General features: G+C 52.4%; 4 protein-coding genes across 4 annotated transcripts; 2 read left to right on the top strand and 2 right to left on the bottom strand.

The window, feature by feature from the left end:
- Positions 1-633: 633 nt before the first annotated feature.
- On the bottom strand, positions 634-2,556 carry RHO25_012328 (uncharacterized protein; the record flags this gene model as incomplete). The annotated part of the gene is made up of 1 exon (XM_065603522.1): positions 634-2,556. The coding sequence occupies one exon, from the start codon at positions 2,554-2,556 to the stop codon at positions 634-636; it is 1,923 nt and encodes a 640-aa protein (XP_065459594.1).
- A 2,278-nt stretch (positions 2,557-4,834) lies between these two features.
- Positions 4,835-5,889, top strand: RHO25_012327 (uncharacterized protein; the record flags this gene model as incomplete). The annotated part of the gene is made up of 2 exons (XM_023604915.2): positions 4,835-5,513; positions 5,582-5,889. 2 exons carry the CDS (start codon positions 4,835-4,837, stop codon positions 5,887-5,889), a joined length of 987 nt encoding a protein of 328 aa, XP_023448406.1.
- A 2,509-nt stretch (positions 5,890-8,398) lies between these two features.
- Positions 8,399-8,890, top strand: RHO25_012326 (uncharacterized protein; the record flags this gene model as incomplete). The annotated part of the gene is made up of 2 exons (XM_065603521.1): positions 8,399-8,637; positions 8,695-8,890. The coding sequence occupies 2 exons, from the start codon at positions 8,399-8,401 to the stop codon at positions 8,888-8,890; spliced, it is 435 nt and encodes a 144-aa protein (XP_065459593.1).
- Positions 8,891-10,941: 2,051 nt separating this feature from the next.
- Positions 10,942-11,748, bottom strand: RHO25_012325 (uncharacterized protein; the record flags this gene model as incomplete). Its single annotated transcript, XM_023604914.1, has 2 exons — positions 10,942-11,634; positions 11,689-11,748. 2 exons carry the CDS (start codon positions 11,746-11,748, stop codon positions 10,942-10,944), a joined length of 753 nt encoding a protein of 250 aa, XP_023448401.1.
- Between the last annotated feature and the right edge of the window lie 403 nt (positions 11,749-12,151).

The following is a 12,151-nucleotide window of genomic DNA, read 5'->3' as shown; positions in this document are numbered from 1 at the left end:
GGTGTTGTGGAGGATGGGCGTGGTGATGGTGTAGAGAAGCTTGGAAAAGAGGTTTCATGATCAAGAGTTGCTGTGGTGGAGGGAAGGATTCGTGTATTCTTTGTTTTCCATTTCGATCGTCGAAGCTGTAGTCATCAACAGGTTCGTATTGTACCTACCCCAGTCTCGTGGTAAAGAACAAAGAAAAGCTGGGGAACAAGATCGGTGGCAGTCAGTTCATCAGGACAAAGACGCATCTTCTTGGCACGTTATGGGTCCTTGCGATACGAGACAAGAAGCTCTCACTACATTACCTGTAAATGGTGGACATGAGCAGAGTTCATTCAGGATCGCAACGATTCGCATGTATAGTGATGAGCCTTGGCAGATTCATTATCCACTTCCCGTTGATGATCGCTGTAGATTCGATTGTTCGACGAGATTTCTCTATGTTTTCGACCACAATATTGCTGTATGGTACTGTTTATGATGAGACAATTGCAAGTGAGATGTAGTGAGAATAAAAGTCAATTTGTGAAAAAAGATTGTTTAATGCGAAACTATTTCCGTCATATGCAACGATCGCTGAGATGCTCAGAACTAGCCTACCGAACACCGGCCACCAACTTGCTCCCGTGCGCTCTCCTCCGAAGTCTATCGTACAGGTGAAGGCGAAGACGGCGGAGTGGGATCCGCCTCGTCATCGGTCTCCCAGCCATCCGTCGGCGAACAAGGCGAAGTCAGCGTCGGAGCAGACACTCGCTCCTCCACTCTGAGTAGAAGAGGTCGGGGCACCCAAGCACCGTTATTGTGTTGGCCGGTTCGGACCAGGATGATCTGAGCCCGTCGAGTACGGGCCTGTTGTTCCAGCTGTGTAATTCTCTTTGGTCGAGAATTTGGTGGAATGGCAATTGTGGAACCGTGATAGCCGGCAAAGGCGCTGTAAGGCACCAAGACGCTTGCGATGGCTAATCTCATCAGCTTGCGGACACACTTCTCCCGGTTCAGAGTCGTGCTGAAGTTGATCATATCCGTGCACAGTTGTCGACGGACTTCTTTCTCCTCGCTGGTTCGCTCGTGCGGGTCCTCGGCGAGGTGCTTGACCGCTCCTGCAATCCATGCGAAGATACCGAAGCCAGCATTTCTGTGGCTGTCTACAGTCCGACCTTCGTATTGAGGATTGGCGAGTTTGCGCACTCGCTCAGGATCTCGCAAGGATTGTGCGTGTCGTACGACGCGAATATCGAAGCCCGCGCGGATGATCTCCAGTCGGCGGAGAAAAGGGACATCTGTCGGCTCAACGAACTTGGCGTAGCCCTTGGGTTGTAGGACTTCGCCTCCCACAGCAGGCTGTGGCTCATACCCGTAGCGGCTAAAGCTCTGCCGGTGCATTTCGTTAACCTGGCCATCAGCACTGGATTCCCATTTGGCGAGAGCACGACCTTGCGGCGTGTCTTTCCATGAAGGATAGGTACCAGCCTCTGCCTCGATGAGGTTCCAAGTGTGTTCCTCCCATTTGCTGCCATGGATGTCGTACGTGAGCAGTACTCGAGAGTAATGCAGCCGAGCGAGACGGCGGATGCTGTCGACGAGGAAATCGGGATACTTGAAGACGCCAATACCCCAGCAGAGGATCGCCCACTCGAGAACAATTGCGGAGTTGACGCTTGAGCCTTCGTACTGCGATGCAACGCTGGTGTGAGTGGCGGTCTTGAACCTTTCGAAGTTCACGTAGCCTTCGGGGTCATCTCTCTTCCAGATCGCCTGTCCCTCTTTGAAGTCCCTTGTTTCGCGCTTGATGAGCTCTTGGTTCATGGCAAGGTTCGCTTCGAGATCTGCCCGCTCATCGAGAATCTTGTCCAGCCGCTCCAGGCGTTCTCTTTGGTAACTCAAGATTTCTTCTTCACGTCTGGCCTCCTCTCGTGCCAGGATGTCTCGTTGAGCGACCTGGAAAATCGCGTCGAAACCATCAGTCGGAAGACGTGCGTGCTGTGCTACGTGGATCGTAGTGTCAATAAGCTCTTGAGACTCGTCCGCGACGTCTTCTAGGTCGTCGGCTTCTTGCAGTCTCTCAAAGGCCGCGACGAGGCTTGTGATGCGCCAGTTACCATACATGGTGTGTGCCATGTACGTTGCCGGACCCATTCGTGCAACAGGGATTGAATGTTCTGCCGCTTCTCTCTCGTCGTCGCTTTCATCGCACAGCTCATCGCATTCCGCGCTGGAATCAGAGTCAGCATCACTATCATCAAGATCCTCGTCGCCGAAATATCGTCGGCCGTGCATGCGAACAACCTCAACGGGGTCGGGGTCGCACTCACTCCGCTCAGCGCCTTCACGTCTCATACGTGCGAGCGCTTCTGCACCACTTATGTTCGGATCCGCGCCGAGTGCCCAGTAGTCATCGCCTTCGAATTCGCCCTGTACCTCGTCGATGGATCTCAGGGCTCGTTTACGATCGGCAAGCTCTCCGCGGATGGTCTGGTTCGCTGGTCTTGCCGCATCGTATTCGCGCCAGAAGCTTGCATTGGAGTGCTCGGCCGGGTCGTCCTGTCTGTATGGGTGTGATGTGGCCATTGTTATTTTGATTTTCTTACTTGTTGGTCTTGGATCTTAGTTTTGGAGTTCGAAGTCTGTCCTGCAGATTCGAAGTGTTGAATTTCGAGTTGGAAGGTAAGCAGCAAATGTGTAAACTGTTGGGTTCGTGAGTTTTGAGAACTGTAGTGAGGCCCGACAGAGAACCATACTTGTACATTTTCACAAGAGGCATCTTCCAACAATGGCGCTGTCCAGGATGAAAGAAATCTCAACGCCATTGTCAGTGCACCAAAAATCGATCAAAGAAGTTTTCTGGCGACAATGCTATTACCAGAAGGTCGCGGTCTTTGTGCAAGACAGTGCCTTTGTCGACCCGAGGCCGGGAATGCGCATTGATGGCCATGAAGCAGGATATCTTGGCAGGTCTTCTCTACGATAGCCATGCCACAGCAGAAGCACAACAATGATATTGATATGAGTATAGTATCCTGAGGATGTGTATAGTGGGTAGAGAAAATAGCAGTAGCCTGGTATCAAGATCAGTGAAGAACTCAGGAAAGGAGGAGAGAAGTTGAGGAGGCGAATGCTTTTGCAAAGAGCCTGCCCCTTTCGCGTAGCTCATCAAGCAAGCCCAGACATTGGAATTGAATGTCTGCCACTTCCGAGACAGTGGAGAGATGCTGGCTGGATACTGCTCCTTCGCTTGCCCAACTTCAAAGCGAGGTTTGAAGTTGCTTGTGTTCTCAGTGCTGGAGAGATTGTCGCCGCAAGTGTGTGCAGCTGTTGCTGAGGAGCGTGATCTGGGCGGCCGCATTTGGCGAAGCGTATGCGTAGAACAGAGCTTCTTCCGCGGACTGCGTCGGACCAAGACATGAGCGTTAGATGCTGCACTTTCCACTTTTTCCGTGCGAATTCTACGCTCGCAGCAGATGTGACACAGCTCGTGCGTCTCCTCACCATTCATCTCATCCCATACGGTACTATCACCTTCGATGCGGCCTGAGGAAGCGGATTCAATGGCACAAAGTCCTGCATCAGCGCATCGGCCACGCGGCGCTGACATAATTCTCGCCAGTGTCCTCAGCCAAGCCTTCCTGCACTCCAGCACGCGCAAGCCCGGTCTGACAGCATCGTGACACTGCAGATGTACAGCCAATCAGGCAGATTGGATGGAAGAAGTGCAGAGTTGGTCGGCGCTGGAAGTCCAAACAGTCAAGCAATGGCCAAGCTTCGCCTCTCTGGGGAGTACGCAAGTGCCAGCCTGATGAGGATCGCGATTCTGCAGAGTTGCAGCTGTGACTGCAGAGAGGCCGCGCAACGGGTTCTTGGAGATGCGGTGTGATCACGATGGGGGTCGGAGCGGTGCTATCTTCTCATTGGACGATGAACATCCCGTATGAGGCATCTCGAAGGACTGAGAAGCTGTGAAAGCCATCAGTATCAGTATCATAGACACGTAGCAGTGGATTCGTGGCACTTCGCCAGATCGTGCTCCAGGCGTGGTCGGATGACCTTAGAGGTTCGTGCTGGGGCGCCGTTTCAGAATGGGTCAAGAGCTGCAACGGAGTGTTCGGGAGTGCTCGCCTCCCCGCAAGATGGCGGTGGAAGTCCGAGATGTTGTCAACGACAATGGGAGGCTGTTGGAAAGTCTCCTCGGCGACCGGGTGAGAAAGTCATGGGACGGATAACAGTCTTTGTTCATGCCACTGTCTGGTATGAGGAACAACCTTCACAATATGCATCACTACAACTCCATAAAAGATAACTCAGGAATGGCTCCCATTGACATTGCTATCGGAATCCGATCGCAGAACCTCTCCTCTCCGACCTCATTGCTGGTCCACCGTTTCGGCATATCACGTGCCCCGTCTTGGCACCGGCTCTCCGCCCTCGATTTCCAGCATCCGGGGCGTTGCTGCAGTGGAACCGACTTCAGCTCTCTCCTCTTCCACCACCAACCAACAATTCAGCCTCGCGTCGATCCTCCGCAAATAACGACATGCGCTGGTCGCTGACGGCGGTCATTGTTTGCGCGTCTGCCGGCATGACGCGTATTTTCCGAAACCATGTGAGCAGCAGTAACAACAACAGTAACGCAGGAGGATGCGCGTAGGTCTGTCGTCGTCAACCGCCAACGTCTCCCAGCCTTTTTCTTCACGATCACCGCAGGGATGCTGACATGCTGTGCCATTCTTGGACACAGCTGGGTATATGAAGCTTGACACTTCTCCATTTCCTTGTCTCTTTTGTTTCTTATCTCTCACATCCACACCTCAGCCGGATCTTAACCACAGCAACAACCAAAAGCCTCGCCAGGATGAAACAAACAAGCACCGCCGCTCTCCTCTCCACTCTCTCCACCCTCGCCCTCGCTTCTCCCCAAGGCTTCGGCGGCCGCGGCGCAAACGGCGAAGACGGCTATGGTGCATGGGGTCAATGGGCCAGCGAAAACAGCGTCACAGGTTACCCCACCAACAGCGCCGAATGGGCTAGCTGGGCCAGTTCCAAAGGTCTCCCGACCGAGACATCTGCCTGGTCCTCTTGGGCTTCCGCTCACGCTGGCTACGGCGGAGGAGGCAAATGGGGTGGAGGCGCAGGGCCTTGGCCAACTTCCGCTTACTCGGATTTCGCGTCTTGGACTTCCACTGCGAGTTTGACTGCTGCCCCCACGGACACCGCTGAGTGGGATAGTATTACTTCTGCGCATCCTCTTCCGAGCGATCTTTCGAGTGCGGGCGATTGGTGGAAGAGTAATGGTTTTGTGGGAGGTCAAGCTTGGCCTGATGCGTGGACTACCAATGATGGAGGTGAAGGGTTCTGGAATGGTCCTGTAGGCTGGCACGGGCCTGGTAACGCTGGGGGCTATGGACCTTTTGGACCAGGTCGCGGGAGTGGTGGTTGGGGAAACGGGCCTTGGGCTTCGAGTGGGTCGTGGACGAAAGGTCCTTGGACGCAGTGGTGGGGAACTGATGCTTGTCCCGCGAGTACTTGGTCTGGTGAGTCTTACATTCTGCTTGTCCCCCTTCACATCTGAAGAAAACGTATACTAACCTTGACATCACAGGCTGGACCGACGGCCCTTGGGGCTCCTCCGCACCTTGGACAACCTGGTCAGGCTGCACAGCCGAAACGACCGCCACAGCAACCACAACTGTCACCACAACCGACAGCGCAGGAAGCAGCATCACTTCCCTCAGCACATCTTTCGGCATCCGTGTCGCTGAAGCCACCGGCGTTGCTGTCACGACCGACTCTGATGGCAACACTGTCACCCCGACAAACACCGACTCTGGCGCTATGCCCACTGGTCTCGGACTCATGGGCTCTGCGGCTGGTGTCGTTGGTGTCGCTGCTGCTGCTATCTTGTTGTAAGGATGATGATGGTTGGCTCGATGATGAATGGAAATGAGAATGCGAACAGAGTTATGAATGCGTTGGGAATAGAGGTGCGTGTATCTTGTATGGCATGGAAGACCGCGATACCCTTGGATTTTGAACGGCATGGCATTGGACCACAATCATTATACATAGCTATGAATATAAGCGAGCAAGCCTGACGAAATTATACCAACCATGTCACGAAGACATTCCTTTTGTTTTGCTCAACGAGACTTCTAAGAGCCACTTTGGTTGGATTTGAGCACGACTCCGACTTTCAACAAATAGATTTTGAAGCAGAATCAAGCGGTCTCGCTCTTCATGCCTTTATATGTTACAACCCAATGTAGCAGCAACCTTTCCTCCGTCCAACTTCAGAAATATCACAAAAGGTGCGGGTATATCACACAATGCGATAGTACGTCTCAGGCGCAGCTTGTTCTGAGTCGAGATGAGACGATACTACAACTTGAAGGGGTCATCGTACTGGGCATCATTCTTCATCTTCTCGATCAGTCTTGGGATTTGGGTGTCGTTGTTGGCTGTACGGCGATGGAGGGAATTCTGGGATCTGAATGTCGAGTGGGGATGAATGGTTGGTGGGATTAGAGCTATATGAAGGACTGAGAGGTGACTCTGATCTTTAGTAGCGGTTTTGGATTCTGCTGGGTTGTGCGGAATGGCTCAGCAATTGCTAGGGATAATGGAGCAACAAGTAGTCTCTAGCAGATCTCGAAAGAAGGCCACCGTGCAATGCATTCGACATGTGAGACAACCGCGCAAGTAGACTATGAATTTCATTCCCATTGAAGCTGATCTCGATGCATTGACCAGAAATGATTTTCAGCATGTTCCTGGCACAGATATGGGAACTCTTTCCAGGTACGTCTTGTGTTCTCCTTGTAGCTCTCTATGAGCTAGTGGGCCCGTGCAAAAAAAAAAAGAAAACCAAGTAAGCGTTCGACTTTTCCAATTGCGTCGCAAATCTTCTCACGTACGTCTGCGAGCTCAGGTCTGCGAGCTCAGGTCGACTCAGAAGTTGATCTCCGCGAGAGGAATGACCAATATCTCCTGTTGAGTACTTGACCGGGAAGTTGTTGACAATCACACTGTTGTGTTCATTGTAGTCCAAAACAGTGCCGAGCGGTCTGCATGGACGACGCTTCCGCCCAGAATCTGACGAAAGTTTGGCGTCTGTATAACTTATAGCACGGAAGGACTGTATGAGGCAGAGCTGTATCTAGGACACAGACATAGCTCTAAGTCTCAGCATTGATTTCGAGACCTTGCTTGGGTATATTCGACGGCTCTGTAGACTCTGGGGTGATGAAGCAGCAAGCAGTCTCTGACTATTATCATGTCCACGAGATCTCGACGTCTGTATATCGACTGGCGCAGAGCCACTCGTACGAGTCAGAGGTATACATTGGATGCAGGTATAGCTATGATTCTCAGCGTGGATTCGAAAACTCTTCTGGGATACATTCGACGGCTCTGTGTAGTGCCGTCCAATGGAGGTATGTTTCGCTCTCGGCTGGGTATAGGGGTCGCGGATTCCGGACGTCTGCACCTCGGGTTGCACGGAACCATTTTTGTCAGTCAGAGGTATCGAAAAGATTCAAACATAGCTCTGATTTTCAACATCATTTTCGAAAACGTGCTGGCTTTTACACGATGGCTCAGCAAGCTCTTGTCGAACAGAGAGACGTTCACTCTCCACTGGCTGTCAAAGTCGCAAGTTTCAGGCGTGTGTAGCCAGAGTTGCATAGATCGTTGATCAGAATCGGAGGCACAAGAGCTGGTGTAGCATCGCTCCGATTTTCGACATCGATTTGGAGACTATGCTGGGGCCCATTTGATGGCTCTGTAAGGCCTTGTCCGACAGAGGGACGCTTGCTCTCTGCCAGGTGTGGAGATCGTGAGACTCGGAGGTATTTTACCAGAGTTGCATGGATCGTTGGTCGAAATTGGAGACATCAGAGCTGGCGTGGCGTCGCTCTGCCGGAAGATCCTGCATGAGAATTTATTCGTGGCGATTTCGAATGGCACTGCAAGTTGAGAGATATTAGAGAGACGGTGAGCAGGTCGCATGCTTCTGTTGCACGCATCGATTTGTAATTTTGGCGTGGCGAGACACGGGGGCATGATATCCGTAGAGGTATTTGAAACACAATTCATTAACATTATCATTCTGTCAATCTACAATGCATAAAATCAAACCCATACCCCTCCTCACTCCCTCTGGCCCCTCTCTTTCCCCAGAGACAAAAACACCTCAATCCCACCCCCAAGCAAACCTCCCCATCACCGTAGTCCGAAACCACTCAGTCAACCCATCCTTCACCACAACCCTATACTTCCCACTCCTCTCATAAACCCCCATCAAAATTTCCTCCACCCTCTCCACTTCCAACCCTTTCCAACATTTACTCATCCCCTCGTCATCAAATTTCCCCGGCGCCAACAACAAAACCCCCAAGAAACGATATCGCTCTTCAAGGGCATGGTTCGTCACCAAAAGTCGGAAACCGCGAAGAACGTACTGCAGGAGACCCATTCTCTCAAAAGCATCGTAGATCCATACACTCTCAATGTGCATGAGATCTTGAGCCATCGAGAGGCCCAACTCGTTGTTCACCTCCGGTTTTATGAGGCCGGAGGGAAGGAAGAGAGTTTGGAGAAGGCGAGCACATTCCCCTCGAGTGTCTTCACTCCTCTTGATTTTTGCATGATCGAGATGAAGTAATTCATCCCAACTCTCCGAAGCCAACAGTCTCCAAGCTTCGATTTCTCCGCAAGGCACCTCAGCTCCTTCTCCCTCGAGAAAGAATTTCGCGACGTACTGGAGACGGCAGGAGGGAGAGGTCGCAGTATCTCTGAAGATCTTCAAGCGGCAGATCAGGAGACGAGGTTGACGCGTGTTGGCATCGGGACCGACTCTGGCGCGGAGACGGACTTCCTCTTCTGCGAGAGGAGTCCTTTCTTCTTCTCCTGATTTCTGTGTGGCATCGGGAGATCCCACGCGAGGCTGAGCGCTATCTATGCGCTTTGAACGGCGGACGGAAGCGGAGCGACCAGGACGGCGACGCGAAACAGGACGAGAGACTTCTTCTCCTCCGACCTCTTTATCAGAGTCTTCCGGAACGGCCCATCTACTCCTTTCCTCCTTCGTGGGCTTAGAGTCCGGCTCGGGCTTGGAAGAATAGCAGGAACAGCGAGGTGTGGTTTGAGCACTACGACGCTTGGCGAGGGAGCGAGGAAAAGTCTTCTTCTCTTCTTTCTCTCCCGAAATTTCACTTGCGGCCCTTTTCTTTGATGGGCGGAGATTTGGTGCCGCTGAGGGCGGAGGAACGGCAGAAGCAGCGGCGTGTTCTCTGCTTGCCTTTTTGGCGAGGCGGAGAGATTGGCCGTACATCTTGAAAGCGTTTCTCGAACAAGGAGGCTTGGGTATACTATGCTGTCTGAAGCCTTTGGCAGCGTAATGTGTGGTCGTCTTTTGTGAGAAGGAGCGAAAAGTAGTTGGCTGTTCGTGAGTCTCTGATTCGCGTTCGCTAGTCTGAACGAATGTGATGGGATATGACGAGGGGGCAGTGTAGTACATATAGTTGGAAAGACGCATCAAGGACTGACTTCGTTCGTGGGACGCTCGAATACTCGTACCAATTTCGTGACTCTGAACATGATGTTTCATTGGAGACATCGCGGGTACCCTCGCTGAAATTCTGGTAGAGATTAATTCTGGGGAGAGGATATAGGGTGAGGCCACCGTGATACTTTTCTAAGGACGGGTGGTCTGAGCTTTGGGGAGTGTGTCTGGAAAACGCGGAGATGCTGTCTCTGCCGATGGAGCCTCTCTATTTCATGATATAGTAGCGCAGCTAACAGGAGCGGCTGCGTGTAGAATGCATGCTGGACAGTTGTGGCAGAGTGGCGACCTGCCGAGACACGGGCTTTCTGCTCCTGGTTCAAACTTTCGTGGCCTCAATTTTCGATGGAGAGAGGATGTCGTTCCATCACTTCTCGATCTGCAAAGCCATCGAGAGAAATCCAGCGTGATTTGAATTCCGATGCTTGGAATCAGAGTCATATCGGAATTGTAGGCATAGCTCTGGTTTAGACAATCGTTCGTTGCTATCGTATTGTGGCACGCTCGCCTTTCATGATCTTGAGTCCATATGGAAAGAGATTTCGTGCGACAGTTCGACCTTCGACATCTCGATCAAGGGTGACATCGGTACTGTGGTGCTTGATCTGAGAATTCGAACCGAAGTCATCTGGTGGCACACTCTTGTAGCTCGAGTTTCTGGAATTTCTTCGATTCTGCTTGACCCAGTCACGCCAGCTTCGTGAGACGTGCGTATCTGTATACTCTGGTCTTGAGCATGCTCCGATGCCGTCCGCACGGATAGGAGGCCTCTTATCCTCGTGAACGAAGAATCGGCGCGCTCCGTCGGAACCTTGCTGCTCGTCTTCGTTCTTCCTGTCGTGCCAACAGGTGGACATGCAACATGGCCAATGCGATGGCAAAGAGGATGATTCCGAGTGTCATGGTGAGTTGAGCGAAGAGCGAACGTTGCCAGAGCTGCGATATGTTGATCCTGAGCTCGATATGTGCAGTCATCGGAGGTAGCAGAGTGCTTAGGATTGTGCTGTATCGAACAAAGAATGTTTAGACCACGCTCGAACAGGAATGTCTTTGTTAAGCTCAAGGATGAACTTGGCTCAGCTACGATTATAGGCCATGATGGACCTCATGAGAAGATGGGAAAATCAATACATTGAGAATTGAAGGTAGTCATGATTCATTTGATTGAACGCATATTTGCTGGCAGACGCTGCAACACAGAGTTCTTTCTGCGAGATTACGCTGATGCCTTATCGCGACACCAAATCAATCGTTCAAGCGCCATTTTCAATGCCGAGACTTCTCGAGGAAGTCCGGCTGCTCAGTCCACTAAGCTCCATCGTCTGTCGCTAAGCCGCGTAGGTGGTAGTCCCAGACTGTTTCCAACGCCATCTTACAAGCCCCCATCGAGTTTCAGCACCTCAGAAACAAACCTTGATCTTCGAGAGAACCGCATCGACATAGGAGCAAGCCTGACAGCCCATGATTCGGCAGCCCTCATGGCTGGAGCAGAGCTGACCCAAGCACCACAATCCCGGCTTCATGTTGAGGTCGACCTTAGTCTGGAACCTCGGGTCGACAGTCTGGTCTTCGCCGATGTTGATGGACTTAGCGAAAGCGAAGTGCTTCTGCTCGACAGAGGTAGCGTCGATCTTCTTGGTCTTGATCAGATCCTCAAGCTTGGCGTCGAGCTCTGGCATTGCGTGATCTGGGCCGCCGAAGACTGCTGGCTTGAGGTTGACGGGTGGGTTAAGGAGGACGTCGTGCTCAGTAGCGTCCACGGTGTTGCCATCAATGTTCTCGAATATACGCTCTAGCTCGTTGCGGTAGGGTTCCCAGACTGGAGGGCGGATTTCGAGCAGGGAGCGGATCTGAGCGTTGGAGAAAGGGATGGCGTGGAGGACAGTGCCGTTGGGGGCGTAGAAGCGGAATACGCCATCGTCGGCGAGATGGGCGAAGCCATCGCCTGGGACTTGCACGTTTCGAATGAGAGCGGTGAAGTCTGGGTATGGGTCGCTGATGTCCACAGCCGAGGGAGTGACTTGTGGCTTGCCGATGCTCGACAGGCTCGAGACAGCGACGGCCAACTCAGTCGACGGAGAAGTGGAAGTCGACTGCGCAGAAGTTAGCTCGACGCCATCAGGAACGGTCTGTGACTCATGGTATACCTGAGGGGCTGCAAAAGCCGAGAATGCGAAAGCGCCGACGATGAGCGCGGAGAACTGCATGATGTATTGTGCGCGGGTTGTTGCTGTGCTGTGTTTGCGGCTGTGGCGGTGTTTGGTTGTAGAGGGAGCGGTAACAGCTGTGTTGGTGCTGGAACGGGGGTGGTGTAGGGAGGGAACAAAATCTCGAGAGGCAGTAGCGAAAAGCTGTTTATGAGTCTTGCATCACACAATCTGGCCCGTGCATTCACCGCTGCAAGTGAACGCCAAGCAACGCATGTGACAAACGGTGAACGTCAGCAGCACGACGGGACGCCGGCAAAGGCAAAACTTATTCTCCGAGACTGCGCCTCTGATACATTGTCGGATCGTTGAGGGCTGGCATATTTCTTCAAAATCTGTCATCATATCGCTGAAAGGAAGCACCGTGCGGCTCATGAACTAATCAGGTGGATATCATCGCCCG

This window comes from Cercospora beticola, chromosome 9 (genome assembly GCF_033473495.1).
Source record: "Cercospora beticola chromosome 9, complete sequence".
In the NCBI taxonomy this organism is placed as follows: Eukaryota; Fungi; Ascomycota; class Dothideomycetes; order Mycosphaerellales; family Mycosphaerellaceae; genus Cercospora; species Cercospora beticola.
Note: the sequence above shows the minus strand (reverse complement) of the source record. Positions and strands in the feature narration are given on the sequence as shown.